The 15,830-nt window shown below is 39.3% G+C and overlaps 1 protein-coding gene across 2 annotated transcripts in view; it reads right to left on the reverse strand.

Annotated features, from left to right (window-relative positions):
* stk10 (serine/threonine kinase 10) overlaps positions 1 to 15,830 on the reverse strand; it is a 113,785-nt gene that overhangs the window by 27,132 nt on the left and 70,823 nt on the right. Inside the window, exons 8-13 of one of the 2 annotated variants that reach the window (XM_073067666.1) lie at positions 13,979 to 14,113; positions 12,265 to 12,903; positions 5,517 to 5,647; positions 4,868 to 4,991; positions 4,410 to 4,589; positions 848 to 940 (exon numbers count right to left, since the gene is read on the reverse strand). In XM_073067666.1, the coding sequence (XP_072923767.1) occupies positions 848 to 940; positions 4,410 to 4,589; positions 4,868 to 4,991; positions 5,517 to 5,647; positions 12,265 to 12,903; positions 13,979 to 14,113 (1,302 nt within the window). The remainder of the gene's footprint in view (positions 1 to 847; positions 941 to 4,409; positions 4,590 to 4,867; positions 4,992 to 5,516; positions 5,648 to 12,264; positions 12,904 to 13,978; positions 14,114 to 15,830) is intronic. The other variant, XM_073067667.1, reaches the window with a different exon arrangement.

A 15,830-nucleotide genomic window follows, 5' to 3' on the forward strand; every position in this document is an offset into this window, starting at 1 on the left:
TTCTTTGCAAGAGTTAATTAATAGATTCATTAATAGTGTATATCAGTAGTACAGTCAGACAGTCCAATCAAGAATACCTCATATTCCACTTGGGTAACCTACAACTCAATGGTATGAAACCACCCTCAGTGTTCCTTTCCCACTTCTACCTGTGTACTGAGGTTTTCTGCATCTTTATTCAATGTTTCCATTTATTTACCCCATTCTCCATTATCTGGATTCAACATCCTAACCCACCTAGCTCCAACTGCTCATCACCCCAACACTCCCCCCTCTGATCCATATGGGTTTTTCCTCCCTCAGCCTACCCTTCGTCCTCTCTCCCCCATATGGTTCCATCCCTCTTCTCTGGTTCCACATATTACCTTCTAGCTTCTGCCTCCATGTTTCTCCAGGTGGTTCCATTTGCCTATTTTTCTACACTTATCCATTTACGTCTATCACTACCAGATCTCCATCTCTAAACTCCCACTTTTCCCACCTGGGTCCCTTTGCTATCATTCCCCATTTCACATTGTTCCACCCCTGATCCACCCCTCCTTCTCACCTCTTTATACTGGCCATTTTCCGCTACACCTTCGGTCCTACTTGACCCAAAATATTGACCCTTCCTTTGGTCCATAGATTTGGTCCTGCTGAGTTCCTCCAAGAGATTTTTTTTTGCTTATTATAAGGCATATATAAATGGTACAAAAGAAAGCAAGTATGTTTTTAGATGTGGTAGACAGAGAGAAGTTTAAAAAGTCTTAAAAAGTTTTGGCCAATTGAAATCAAGGACAGGTGGAAGCAGCTTACTTATCCAGTTTTAGGCACGTTTTAATTCATTATTGCCACTTAGTGCTGCTACCTGTGTTTTTTTCTTCTGTGCAAATTCTCCCATTTTTTGTTTCATGCTGTCTTTGCGTTGGTTTCTGGGAAGGCTTTCAACCTCACTCTTTACCTAATGTGCAACAAAAATACATATTTTAACAGTTAACTTAATCATTTGGATCAAGGGCAGAGATTTCAGGATCAAGAATGTGTGTGGTGAAACTAAGTATGAAGTCCACTTATCTTGTGACATTTTGTTACAGTTAGTTAAAATAAATATTTAAAGTATTTCAATTTGCTATGATTAATTATGTTTCATTGTACTTCAGAATTAATTCTCAGCTACACCTACTGTGCACTGCACCAGTATATAAAATATAAAATTATAAAGTATTTCGATTTTCTATTAATTGTTTCATTGTACTTCAGAATTAATTCTCAGCTACACCTACTGTGCACTGCACCAGTATATATAAAATTATATCTTCCCCAAAAGATAGAGATCTGCAGTAACACAATACACAGACAGATAATGCTCAGCAAGTTAGGCAGCAGCAGAATTCTAAGGAGAATATTCTCTATGACACCAGAAATAATTCGGTGACCACCATTGTTCACCTCTCCCTTTCCCATTCAGGTGTAGGGAGTGCTGAATCTGCTTTCACTCCTCAACCATCACCAACTCCATAACCCTCTCCACCATTCAAGGTTTGAAGTTCTAAACGAAACAGCTAGTTACATTCTACTTTTCTCAAAATTAAATTCAGGTCACCACATACAGACATACAGCAGTGTGGGCATCTTTCAGGATTCCTGTGACCTTAACTTCCAGTTGCATCTGCTTTCAACTCCAATGACCTTTTCCAGCATCCAGCTCAACTTAAATAAATATTACTTCTTTAAACGAAGCATATTACAGCCTCCTGGACTTGATTAGAACAATCTCATATTATAATCAATGGTCTGATGCTTTCCTGCACAGTAGCTGCTGCTAGTGATGCCCCCTATCCTGGTTACATCTTTCAATCTATAGACGTTAACAGCATTCTGTTAACCTCTACAACCTTCCAAAGACTTTACCTTTCACTGATCCTCCCCACCCTCATCCCTGTGCTTACTGAAAACATGGCAAATCTCAAACTTCTCTCAGTTCTAATGAAAAATTGAAATGACAGCCATGCTTCAAATTACATATGCTGTCTGACTTGCTCAGTCTTTCCAGCTTTTTTGTGTCTGAATTTCAGGACTCTGGCTACAAGAATTCAATTTAAGATCAAGTAAGGGTCTCAAACCAAAAAGACTGAAAAGCAGATCTGATCTCTCAGTGCAGTTGTGCACCACACCTTGAAAAGTGCAAGATACCCTTCCCAAAAAGCAGAGTTCTGTGCTCCGTAGTTAGATCAAATTTGAATTCACATAGATGCAAAGTGAAATCCACTATTTTTTTGGAATCAGGTCATCCTCTTATTGAAAACGTTTAACTGCCCTTCGTTATCTTACTTTCTTTTTACAAAATATACTTTATAATTGATGGTTTTCTTCAATGAGATCAGATGCAAAGGATTGTCAAGAGCTCAATTAAATTTTGCAACAAATTCGCCCTGCCACAGAAAAGCATGAAGTGAATGGTAATCTCAGGGATATCAATATAAAAGTTTCCGAATCCCTGATGAAAAGACAAAGTACTTGTGTGTCATGTATGACAAAGTGTTGTTTTGGATAAGAGAAACAATGAAGAGATGCTTTGAAGACCTTGGGGAATGAAGCAGGAAATGACATATTGAGTCTCAACTTTGACACAGTAAAACCGAAAGGAGAAGAAAGTGATTAAAGCAGTTTATTTGCATCTTGAGTGGAATTATTGGAAGAGTTGCAGAAAGCAGTGGTCAAGCTGGCACTGAAAAAATAAATAATGGTCAAAAGGTCAGCAATGAATCACAAAACTAATACATCTGTAATCTACGCCACACACAGAAGCACAAAAGAGTTTAGGAGGGGCCACATCACCCTCCTCTTCCACAAGAATTTCTATACTCAGGAGCAATGAGAATATGGAACACACATGAAGCTGAAACAGAGAGCAATGACTATTCTGATGCATACAAGAGACAAGTAGAGGGACACTAGCAAGATAGCAACGGGTGACTGGTGGGAACAGCTGCACAGACCAACTTGCATAAATGGCTTATTGTTTTCCAAACTCAGCTGTTTCTTCAGTTGTAGATACTGCTGGAGATTTGTGAATAACTGGAAAACAATTTTCTGAAATAATTTACTTCTGAATAAATGGATTAGTTATTTGCATGGAAGTGTTTTCATTGTGTGTTGATGTCTCTGTAGGTTTTAAATACTATACACCAGCAGTATATTTTAAAATATGTGCACAAATGAAATACAACACCATAGCAAAGTTTGCTGCGTATTTACTAACTGGATACAGTTTTTTAAAAAATCTGACATCTCCAATCACAACTGGAGTTTTCATTGAGGTCCCAGAATAGGATTTTGGTGCTATAACAATGAGTGTCTGGGGAAAAAGCTGACTAGACAGGAAATTGGTAAGTTTCTTTTCTGTCCCAATGAATTGTCTATAACACTGTCTTAACTGGTGCTCTGTTTTTGCAATAATCTCAAAAGAATCCTGCAGTCTGATGCTTTTTCCTATGAAACCAATACGGCTCAAAACACATCGAGTCCCTATGATCAAAATAATAGCACTTGCTTATTGAGTCAATCATTTTTCTTATCTTCTGGATGATTTCAAGTTACACAAAATCTAAAGAATTACTAGCTTGATACACCACGGTAAAGTGAGATGTTTGCTATTTTTCTAACAATATCTCCCATCATGTCAGTCATGCTATGATACAAGTTTAGATATGCAATCTAGAGAAGAATGCAAGTCAGAATCCCTCAACATGCTCTTGTACACATTAAAATAGTCCCTTGTGATGAGCTAATTCAGAAGATACTTGCAAGTCTTTAATAGCAAGCACCTAGCAAAAAGAAAAAATGAACTGTAGGGAAATGCAAACTGTTTATGTAAAAAGCTGCAACATGAGAAGCACCAGTTCTGCAGCAACGCTAGGAACAAGCCAGATTTTTTCCAATGATAAAAAAAGTTTGCAACATCCTTCAGGTATAAAGATGAAAAGTGAGCAAATATGTACATTTATAGACTTCCAACAGGAAACCACAGATCCCACATATTATCAACATTTAGTTTGCTGTAAATGAAAGGAAGTTGAAGAAAAATCAAAACAGTATGGTTTTAAAAACAAAGTAACCAAAGGCAGCTAAATTATCTAATTTTAAATATTTAGACAACAACAGGAAATGCAAATCCACAGTACTTGAGTTATGCATACCATCTCCAATTTGCACTTAGCCACTCAGAAAATGCATTTGATGAATATAATACTGATATCAAGTAGTAACTTGAAGGCCTAAGACCAAGTAAAAGGATTTAAATAATTGCTACTAATAGTCATTATCATACATACTGCTTGTTATGATTACACTTAAAGATTCAACATTTTTCTGTAAGCTTGCTGGGAAGCTTCTAACTTAATAACAATCTATTGTATTTGTATTTTTACCTCCTTCTTCTTTGCTTTCATTTGATCCATGAATTTGGCATATTCCCCCTCTTGCTCAGCTTTGATTCGCCTGGCTTCATCACGCAACCGATTTGTGTGGTCCTGTTCCATTTTCTCAATTTGTTGTTTCTGTTGTCTTTCCAAATTCTCCAACTCTGTGTCAAAGAACTTTCTTTTTGCCTACAGAGAAAAATTTTTTTGCTTGTTTTCATCATTAAAGACTACCGAAAATCTCAGCTAACGCTATCAAAGTGCTTTGATGAGCTAATGCCAAACGAACAGGTTTTAATGGTGACCTGTTAATCTCTAATTTGTTTCCCAAATTACTTCTTAAAAAGTATAAAGAACGTGGACTTTATTTCTCAAAGAACCAAGCTAGGAGATGTGGTACTCTAATTTTCATGGCCATTTTGTCACATGTCACAAGTATTATAAAGAGAAAAATAAACAATTCCTACATTCATTTCTTGTTCAAAGCGGCGAAGCATTTGCTCCAACTGCTGTTGTAGCTTCATATTAAGTTGAGTTTGAGCCCGATGTTCCTCCTTCTGAAGTAATCGCAACTCCCGTAACTCCTGTCTCCTGTTAATTTAAAACAAGAATGCAAGGTTGAGAGGGTCAAGTGATGTACTATATTTAAGGCAATTTTTGTATGAACTTAATTTATTAAAATCTTACAAATATCCTTCATAATAAAGAAAAAACCATTTCAATGCATACAAATGCCTACCTAGAATTAATGATCCACAGTTTCCATTGTTATAGAAATGAGATTTGTTTAAATTCACAGGCAAACCTTGTAAACTAAAATAAAGAACTTCAAGTAGGTTGTGAAGACATCAAATGCTGTGAGTCAAATCACAAAAGAGAAAATCTGCTAATGCTGGGAATCCAAGCAACACACAAAATGCTGGAGGAACTCAGCAGGAACTCAGCAGGCCATGCGGTATCAATGGAAACAAAGTGCAGTTGACATTTCAAGCCAAGACCTGAAAAGTCGATTGTACTTTCTCCTCCATAGATGCTGCCTGGCCTGCTGAGTTCCTCCAGCATTTTATACGTGGTGTTACGAGTCAAACATCTTTAGCTTAAAAAAAGTCCAAGTACCTTAGGAATCGCATTTCTTCGGTTTTCTTCTCATCTTCTCCAATAATCTTTGATGTGGTGACACTTACTTCCACCCCATCTACAACAAACTTTCTAGTTCGCTTCAGAGTTTTGTTATTACATTTATTTCCCTATACAAACAAGCACAGAATAACACTGATTAATTGTAAAGGGCACATGGTAATTCATATTCAACTATTCAAATGCATTCTAAACTTGGCAAACACTAATAATCTATTTTATTGCACATGCTGATATTTCATTAAAGATTCATTCAGTAATATGTGGAATCATGAAGGAATATGTGCATTCTCTTCAAATGCCATGAACTATGGATTAATATCTCTTACACCATCGCTGTTTGAGTTATGTATTCTACTGTCTGAATTCCAAAACGGTCAAGTTGAAAGTGCTCATAGAGTTTCAACAGAGTTACTAGTAATATTACTGAATGTGCTCTATCAGCCAGTTGGAATCACTGACATCAAATTTACTCATCTCATTGATATGCACTGGCATGTCATTTTAAGACACATTTCATGTTTTCTACTACATCTTTTTTGCACATTGCACCAATGTGCTAAGTTCTCGTGCACTACAATGGAAGCATTAGGGTACCATCGACCACTTCAGTTATTGTCCTCCCCCAGTGCCCGTCAGAGTTTTGTCTAAAGCCCTGGTGTTGCACATTTGAGCTTGGAAATAAACTGCTGGATGAATTTAATGGGTCATCTGTGGAGGCAGAGGGATGGTTTACATTTTGAGTTGAGATTCTCCATCAGTGCACCAGGTCAGGATGAGACAGAAGGGTAAAGAAAAACAAGAGTGTGGTGAAGTATCAAAGGAAGTAGTAAGTCACCAACTTAGGTGACAAGATTTACAGTCTCATATGTTGGTAGTTCGCTGTCTTCCCAGAACTATCCAATCATGGCTGTTCCTAGTCCCCTGCATGTTCAAAGTGCCCCAGAATACTGAATAGAAATGGGGAATTGCATCCTCCTGTGTATCCCTCTATTCTAACAAATAGCTGCATTTTCAAGTCAAGTTTATTGTCATTTAACTATATACATTATATAGCGTATGTAAAAAATATAACGTATATAGAAATGAGACAATGTTTCTCCAAACCAGGCTGTAAAGCACAGTAGTACACATAACACATGATAACTAATGAAGGAAGGAATAAAATCCACAGTTGAATCACACATAAGGAACAAACTGAAGTGCATTTAATATTAAATATTGTAAGGCATGAAACAGATTAACTAGCAACACTTCAAACACAATGCGGCTGGGAGTTCAGAAGCCTAATGGCCTGAGGGAAGAAACTGTTTCTCATCCTGACGTTCTTGTTTTTATGCATCGTAGTCTCCTGCCTGATGGTAGAAAGTCAAAGGGGATGCTGGTGGGATCCTTAATACTAAGGGCCCTGCGTATGCAGTGCTCCTGATAGACGTCCCCGATGGATGATAGGGAGACCTTTGTGATCCTCTCAGCCATTCTCACTGTCCTATGTAGGATTTCCAGTCTGATGCTCAACTACTCCCATACCAGATGGAGATGCAACTTGTCAGGTGGCTCTTGATGATGCTCCTGTAAAATGCAGGTGGGGCAGCCTTGCTTGCTTCAATCTTCTTAGGAAGTGGAGGCACTGCTTTGCCTTCTTGTTCAGGGAGGTGATACTAAGGGGCTAGGTAAGGTCATCCATGATGTGAACTCCCAGGAACTTGGTGCACTTAGCTCTATCTATGGAGGAGCCACGTATTCGCAGAGGGGGATGGCTCATCTGCACCCTCCTGACTCCCTTGGTCTTCTTCACACTTAAGCTGAAGGTGTTCTTCTCACACCAATCCACCAGTTGCTCCACTTCCCCTTTATACTCTGTCTCATCATTCTTGATAAAGCCAACCTCTGTTGTCATCCGCAAACTTGACGACACAGTTTGAGCTGGATCCTGCAACACAGTCATGCGTCAGCAGTGTGAACAGCAGCGGGCTGAGCACGCCGCCTTGAGGAGTGACAGTTCTCAGTGTAATGGGAGAAGAGATGTTGCTGCACACACAGACTGGCTGTGGCCTTACTGTTAAGAAGTCCAGTATCCAGTCACAGAGGGAGGTGTTGAAATCTGGTTTATTTCACTCAAAAATAAACTCAACTGCATGTTATCAAAATAAAACAGTTACTGACTTACAAGGAAATAGAACGACAAGATTCTAGTGTTTGATTATATTCTGTATATTGCACTTTATTATAATGTTGCACATTGTCACACCTTGCTATCCAGTGTGGGTAAGCTTGGTCAGCAAGGGTCACCAGTTGGAAAAAACAGATGGTAAGCTGCATCAGTACATTGGTGAAAAGGGGTTTTATTTAGTGTCAGGTGAAGAAAAGAGCAAAAGCTGCTCAAAAGTTGTGAAAAAAGTATTTACAAACAGACAAATAAAAACAAACGTACAAATATACAGAGGCTTTCTGCACAACACTATCTTTTCAATATAACTACAGGTGGCCCCCGTTTTCTGAAATTTCGCTTTACGACAGCTCGCTGTTACGAAAGACCTACATTTGTACCTGTTTTCACTAACCAAAGAGGATCTTCATTTTTACTTAAAAAAATGCCTGCTTTATACGTGTGTTTACCCCGAGAAAGACTACCATGACGGTGAAGCCTTGTGCGGGCAGTTGTATGTGCGTGTATGTGTACGTGTAGGCGTGTACGTGCCGATTTTTTTTTTCTCCAAACTGATTTTGGCTAACTGTCTTCCCGATTCTGATAAGTGAAACTACACCGTACATACAATATTTCTACTTTATATAGGTTGTATATTTATCATATCATTCCTGCTTTAACTATATGTACATGTTATTTTAGGCTTTGTGTTATTTGGTAGGTTATTTTTTGGTCTGGGAACACTCAGAAATTTTTCCCATATAAATTAAAGGTAGTTGCTTCACTTTACGATATTCCGGCTTACAAATGGTTTCGTAGGAACGCTCTACCTTCGGATAGTAAGGGAAACCTGTATTCACCAACTGTCAACTTCAACCTCCACACCACTCTAGCAAAGCCAGACCGAGGGTTTAAATCTGCCTCCGCTGGTCTAGAAGGATTAGGAAATTCTACTGTTGATCTGATTGGGGGGGGGGGGGGGCTGGTAGAAGAGATATTCACATGACCAGACCATTATAATTATTTCAGATGCAGAATTCGAACATTTTAAACAGGGATTCTAACATCCTACAGTTTTATTCCACAACAAATGCCTTAGTTAAACCTGCAGGTCAGTGTTCACTTGCTCAGATGAATATAAAAGAATGCATCCCCACCAGTGGTGTTGCTTGTGTAGGATGTGGTGTGCCTACCCCCACTAACTCAGGCACTAGGTTAGGACGTCCAAAACTGTCCCTTGGGTCTTTTGGGGCCACTCTGCGGCCTACAAACTAACGTAACAGCGTGAGCAAAAATAAATGAAACTGTTTGGAATACCTGTGACTAGAATCCTTATCTTTATGAACTATAAACCAGTAGAGTACGTTAATTGAAGGGATCATTTTGATTAGCCGAGCTAGCGATTGTTTTACTGTTGGGGTGTGTAAATGGGGAACTCACAAAGAACTGTAGAATGGGAGGGCAAAGTGTGTGAACTACAGGGGTAACTAGACCAGGAATGGTACAAGGAGGAGTGACAAACTGGGCAAAGGGGCAAGGTTAGTGGGAGAATTAGCACTGCCAACCTGTTCTGTCACACAGATGACTTCTCAAAAACAGTTCTTAAGTGAACTGATTGCAATCCAATAAGGGTGAAGAAACTAAAGTGGTTGTCAAGGAGAAAGGCAAGTACATATTCTTGTTTGATCTAACAAGGTTTGTTCAAAATGTTTTAATTTGTTATGTGTTCAGAAACAGATTTCAAAGGGCATAAATATTCAACTAAGATGACAACTTTGACAGCAGGCAAATTTGGTGATTTACTAACAGCATGATTGAGCACTTGTATTAGTTCTGGGAAGAGAGCGAGCTATCAACATCCTAGACTATAAAGCTCTGAATTGTCCCAGACTGTGCCAGTGAACAGGGAGCCAGCTTCCCAGCAGAAGATCACGTCAAGAAAATGTTAGAAAAAAATTCTGCGTTGTCCTGGGCTGAGACAACCAGTGATCTTGGATATGGCAGATGCGCCCCATTGTGAAAGTAGAGTACAGAAATGCAAACTGTTGTACTGGGATATGTCAGGGGAAAACAGAAACTTGGGTCCAGAGAGCATCAGAACTTTAAATTATGCTCTATCAAACTTCAAAAGCAGAGCATCCAAAAAAGCACCAATTTGGTGTCAATGGAGAGTTGTTACTGTACCTGGGAGATATCTCTTCAATTTTTTTAGTCATCCGTAATAATTCAGTCAATCCCCAGATTGTAATGGCTATGCATGCCCAAGGATAACTGTTCATGAGCAACTGACTTCATGGAAAATTCAGCTTATTATATGCTGATTACAAGTGAGAGAGACAGATCACTCATCATAGTCTCTTCATAAAAGCAGATCAGATGAAAAATAAAAACAACACACACAAAATGCTGGTGGAACACAGCAGGCCAGGCAGCATCTATACGAAGAAGCACTGTTGACGTTTCGGGCCGAGACCCTTCATCAGGACTAACTGAAAGGAAAGATAGTAAGAGATTTGAAAGTAGTGGGGGGAGGGGGAAATGCGAAATGATAGGAGAAGACCGGAGGGGGTGGGATGAAGCTAAGAGCTGGAAAGGTGATTGGCGAAAGTGATACAGAGCTGGAGAAGGGAAAGGATCATAGGTCGGGAGGCCTTGGGAGAAAGAAAGAGGGGGGAAAAACACCAGAGGGAGATGGAGTACAGGCAAACAACTAAATATGTCAGAGAATGGGGTAAGAAGGGGAGGAGGGGCATTAACGGAAGTTAGAGAAGTCAATGTTCATGCCATTAGGTTGGAGGCTACCCAGCCAGTATATAAGGTGTTGTTCCTCCAACTTGAGTGTGGCTTCATCTTGACAGTAGAGGTGACTATGGACAGACATATCAGAATGGGAATGGGACATGGAATTAAAATGTGTGGCCACTGGGAGATCCTGCTTTCTCTGGCGGACTGAGTGTAGGTGTTCAGCGAAACGGTCTCCCAGTCTGCATCGGGTCTCACCAATATATAAAAGGCCACACCGGGAGCACCGGATGCAGTATACCACACCAGCCGACTCACAGGTGAAATGTCGCCTCACCTGGAAGGACTGTCTGGGGCCCTGAATGGTGGTGAGGGAGGAAGTGTAAGGGCAGGTGTAGCACTTGTTCCACTTATAAGGATAAATGCCAGGAGGGAGATCGGTGGGAAGGGATGGGTGGGACAAGTGGACAAGGGAGTCGCGTAGGGAGCGATCCCTGCGGAAAGCAGAAGGGGGGGGGGGGGGGGAGGGAAAGATGTGCTTGGTAGTGGGATCCCATTGGAAATGAAAAAAAAAAGATCCCATTGCAGATGAAAAATAACATTCTTTAATAATTTATATTTCTGTAGCTAAACTCATTTTTAAAATATTGCAAACAATAATGCAAGTTAATAATCTAAGTAGCACCATGTGCAAAGGCTATTTAATTTCAGCAATGAGTGAAGAACAAATTTACCACAAGTATAGAAATTTATATCTGTATCTTCCCAGCAGGACGGAATTTGTGTTACAGATACTTGCAAAAGTAGCTAATGAAGCATTCAATGCATTCAAAGCATTCAATGCTGATTAACACAAGTAGCCAAACAGTTCAAGCAAAAATCTCACTTTGATCCCTGCATTCTTAGTTGGCATTTTGTTCAAGTTTATTGTCATGTACCCCTACAGATGTGTACCACAAAACAAAATACAGCATTCCTACAGACTAAGGTGAACACAGTACATATAACACACACAACATAAAGTAATATTACCAATAAAAAAATTAACAAATTATGAGATGAATTTATGACACAAGTTAAAAAGTGAACAGTATAATGCTACTGGCACTCCATATGTGATGAGTCAGGGAGTTCAATAACTTTATGGCCTGGTGGAAGAGGACGCTTCCTATCCTGACAGTTCTTGTCTCAATGCTCCTGCCAGATGTGGTGGGGGGGTGGGGGGGGGAGCAGGCAAAGATTGTTGGATGGATGAGAGGGACCACTGACACTGTGAACGCAGTGCCCTTGATAAATATCTCTGATCCCGGTCATCTTCTCAGTAGACCTCACAATCCTTTGTAGGGTCTTGTGCTTAGTTGCCTTGCAATTCCCATACCAGGCAGTGATGCAGTTGTTAGGGATACTCTGCATGGTGCTCCTGTAAGAATTGATTAGAATGATTATGGGGTTGGGGGGGGGAGAGGGTGGTGTTTGGGGAGAAGTTTGCTCCTCTCAGTATCCTCAGGAAGTGGAAACATTGCTGTGGTTTCTTGACCAAAGAGGTATTCTGAGGAAACAGGTGAGACTGTCTGTTATGTGACTGTCCCTTAAGGTAAGGGAGCCAAAGAAATATCAAGATCAAAGTAATCTGTTAGTGTGATGGAGCTAAGAGATGCTCAGTGCCTCACCCGGATGAAGAACTGGTAGGCATGTGTTCTTCAAATACCAGAAGTAACCCAAGCAAGAGGAAAAATAAATGTACACTTATTTACTTACTTTAAAAGACTTGATGTGCTCTATATCTTAGAGTTAATAAACTTTACTTAACAATTGACAAAAAGCATGTTTTCTTACCCGAATGGATAGAGAACCACTCTCCTTGTTTATAGATAGATCACCTGAGATGGAAACATTCAAGTCCACACTGTCACAAGCAGATACACTGCCCGAATAGGAATCTCTTTTGGAAATTCTATCAGGAGAATCTACCACTCCATTGGGAGTCAATATATCAGGCACCGGAGTGACTTGGACATCAGATTTATTTTCTTCATTCTTTGAAAGAGTAATATCCTCAGCAGTCTGTATAACCATAGGCTGCACGGGCTCAGAGCCGTCTACCAAATTTGGTTGCTCTTGTTCAGTGGAATTCTTCTCTAATACTTTCTCTTCAGAATCTTGGACAGAAGTATTTATGGTTTCCACTTTTTGATCATTACTTTGCAGGTCCATTTTAGATTTGTCTTCAGTAGATGGATCGGTCTTTCCATCATCAGTTCCAGACTCCGTGCTGATGGTCTTCACCGAGTTCTCATTTTCTGCTTTGTCTTTATCACTGCTGCATATGCCTTCATTCACCTGCCCTTCAATGGATTTATCAGGCTTTATAACTTCAGAATCAGCACCATTGACTTCTAAGATCTTGGGAAGGCTTTCTGTTTCCAAACTAATTTGGCTCAATTCAGAAGGACCACGTGCATGGCCTGAAAGGGGCTAAAGAACAACACCTCATTTCAGTTATGAAATTACATTTTATCTAGTTAACACCAGATGTCAGCAATTAACTTCACAGCATCTGGTTTCAAAAAGTTTAATATACTGTCTACAAAACAGGTTTCTGTATAAATGGTATCTACCTCTCATTATTTGAGCATGTCCTTTACAAAATACTCCTAAAATTCCAAATAGATTTTCAGCACATTCATATTTATAATGCAAAAATAATAGGCACAATTAAATATGCTGAACGACTTTAGTACAAAATAAATATTAATGGTTTGATAAGAGTTATTTACAATTTACTCTGCAGTTGATATTTAAGCCATAAAATCAATTATATATCTCCCACATTTTGGTTTTAAACTTTTTACAGTTTAAGTTGCAATTCAAGATCATAAATTATTTTAAAAATTCCATTGTGATACACTTGTTGCCTCTTCTAGCAGCTGCCATCAGGTAGAAGGTACAAGTGCCTCAGGACTCACACCACCAGGTTCAAGAACAGTTACTACCCCTCAACCATCAGGCTTTTGAATAAAAGGGGATAACTTAAAAAAAAAAGACAGCTATGGGTAACCCGAGGTAATTTCTAAAGTGAGTACATGTTCGGCACTGCATTGTGGTCTGAAGGGCCTGTATTGTGCTGTAGGTTTTCTATGTTCTATGTTAATTACACTCACTTGCCCCATCACTGAGATGTTCCTACAACCAATGATCTCACTTAGATAAAGGACTCTATCTCATGTTCTCTTTATTTATTGCTATTTATTTATATTTGCATTTGCAGTTTGTCGTCTTCTGCACTCTGGCTGATCTTTCATTGATCCTGTTATAGTTATTATTCTATAGATTTGTTGAGTATGCCTGCAGGAAAGTGAATCTCAGGGCTGTAAGTGGTGATATACATGTACTCTGATAAAATCAATTTTGAAAGCTGCTTTTCTCAGTCATAATCTATGCACCGTTTTATCCACGTTTTTACTCGAAAACACTTTAGAATACAGCTTTGCCTTGGTCCAGTTACAACTACAAATAGTAAAGGTACATTTCATTTCAGTTTTGCACTTACTGATATTGGTTCTGATGAATCATCATCTTCAGCTTCCTCCCTATTGTCCTCTATTTCCTCCATCACTTCAGCTTTTGCTTCTGCCACTAATTCTCTAAGTGGCTTATTATCATTGACATCTTTCACAAAAGCGTGCTGTTAAAACAAGAGATTGGATTGATTGTACTTAACATATGCTAGTGTAAAAAATGCATCAAATTTATATCAACTGACAAGATTGCACAATTCACTTTGTTCTGATTACATACATTCCAACTAGTTCTGCTTTGGGAAAGATCAAAATGAAGAATAATACCACACAGGAAATAAATGTCACCAAGAATTCAGAAGGGAAAATAACACATTCACATTCTTCTAGAGAATGAGATAGAAAACTTAATTGTTAACAATAAAGTTTCAGCACAAAAAGGGGACATACATTTGAACCTGGTAAAAATAACCAATATCAAAGAGATTAGAATGTCATTACGCACTGGAGCTCAGGAAACATACAAGTTTATATGGCAAGCCTGGACTGTCTATCACTGCGAGGTTTATACCCTTATTGGGATGAGCATTTCTTTAGACAGAGAATTAGCAACTTTTGCAGTTCTCCATCTTAAGAACAAATGCTAGAGTATTTTCAAGTTGAAATCCAGAAGTTCTTAGGAATGAAGGGAACCAAAAGTTATAGAAAAAGGGTTGAATCAAAAAAGAGCAGGGCAAGCCATTTAACTTCTTCTCCTTGCACTCATATTCATGTTAATTCTCTGAATAATTATAGTAATGGATTAATGTCCAGTTCAAGCTGGCACGGAGCTGTGATATCCATCAAGGTTGTGGCTCAGACTCAGTATTTTTTTTTAAAAAAAAAGATTTATAGGGATGGCTTTGGAGACAGTGTGGAGAGTGAAGGGTCAGGTTAGGGTTTAGGGGCAGGGATGAACAGAAGACGAAGATTGGGGCAGGGGTTTGGGGTTGCAGTCCAGGTTGGATTCCCAGGGGTTGGGTCGGTAGGTGCTAAGACATAGAGAGACCAGTGATCACTATGGTCAACGGCCAGTGATCCCCCAGCTCAGCAAGTTCCAGGTTTGGAGGTCCATGCCAGATTTCAAAGTCCCGTGTTCAGGAAGTCCTGAATTGGTATCAGAGGTCAAAGACAAAAGACTGAAGACTGGTTGGCAACCTCAGTGGTCAAGACCCAATAGTCGAGGCCTGTGGGTCAGACTGTCCAGAAGTCACCCAATGTTGGCGAGTCAGGGTCAGGGACTGGAGGTTGAATGCCTGATATCTACAAGCCTGAGAGTCTAGGACCAAGACTCTAGACATAGTCTGTCCTGGAGTTGGAGGCCTGTTTTTGGGTGTGAGTGAGCTGGTGGGAAAGGGGCTTGTTTTGCAGTTGATGTTATTTTTGTTCTACTGAACATTGTGCACATGTTATGTTCACACTCCAGTACATCAATGGGTGTGTTGGTTGTTAATGTAAACATTGTTTTTCACTGTATTTTTCTATTTACATCTGATAAATAAATGAATCTGAACTAATGGGACTGCTTTCTCCAACAGCACACTCTAAATATTTCATTGGACTGTATTATAATGGCCGTGGAAGGACGGTCAATCAAAATCTGTTAACAAATCAATTCTTCCAATACTTTATACTATTCTCTCCTGGAAGAATTTGAAAATTGTATATGACAAGCAACTACACTAAATACTTTCAGACATTTTTCAAAAGAAATATCTCAGCAGGATTATTTCCTCTTTAAAAAAAAAACCAAGACAGGCACTTCCATGTTGACAGGAACAAAATAAAAAGTGGAATATCTGAATAAGCTTATATTTTATATTGCTTCTTTATCAGCACAAGAAA

The sequence above is a fragment of the Hemitrygon akajei genome, chromosome 15 (genome assembly GCF_048418815.1).
Source record: "Hemitrygon akajei chromosome 15, sHemAka1.3, whole genome shotgun sequence".
Taxonomy (NCBI): Eukaryota; Metazoa; Chordata; class Chondrichthyes; order Myliobatiformes; family Dasyatidae; genus Hemitrygon; species Hemitrygon akajei.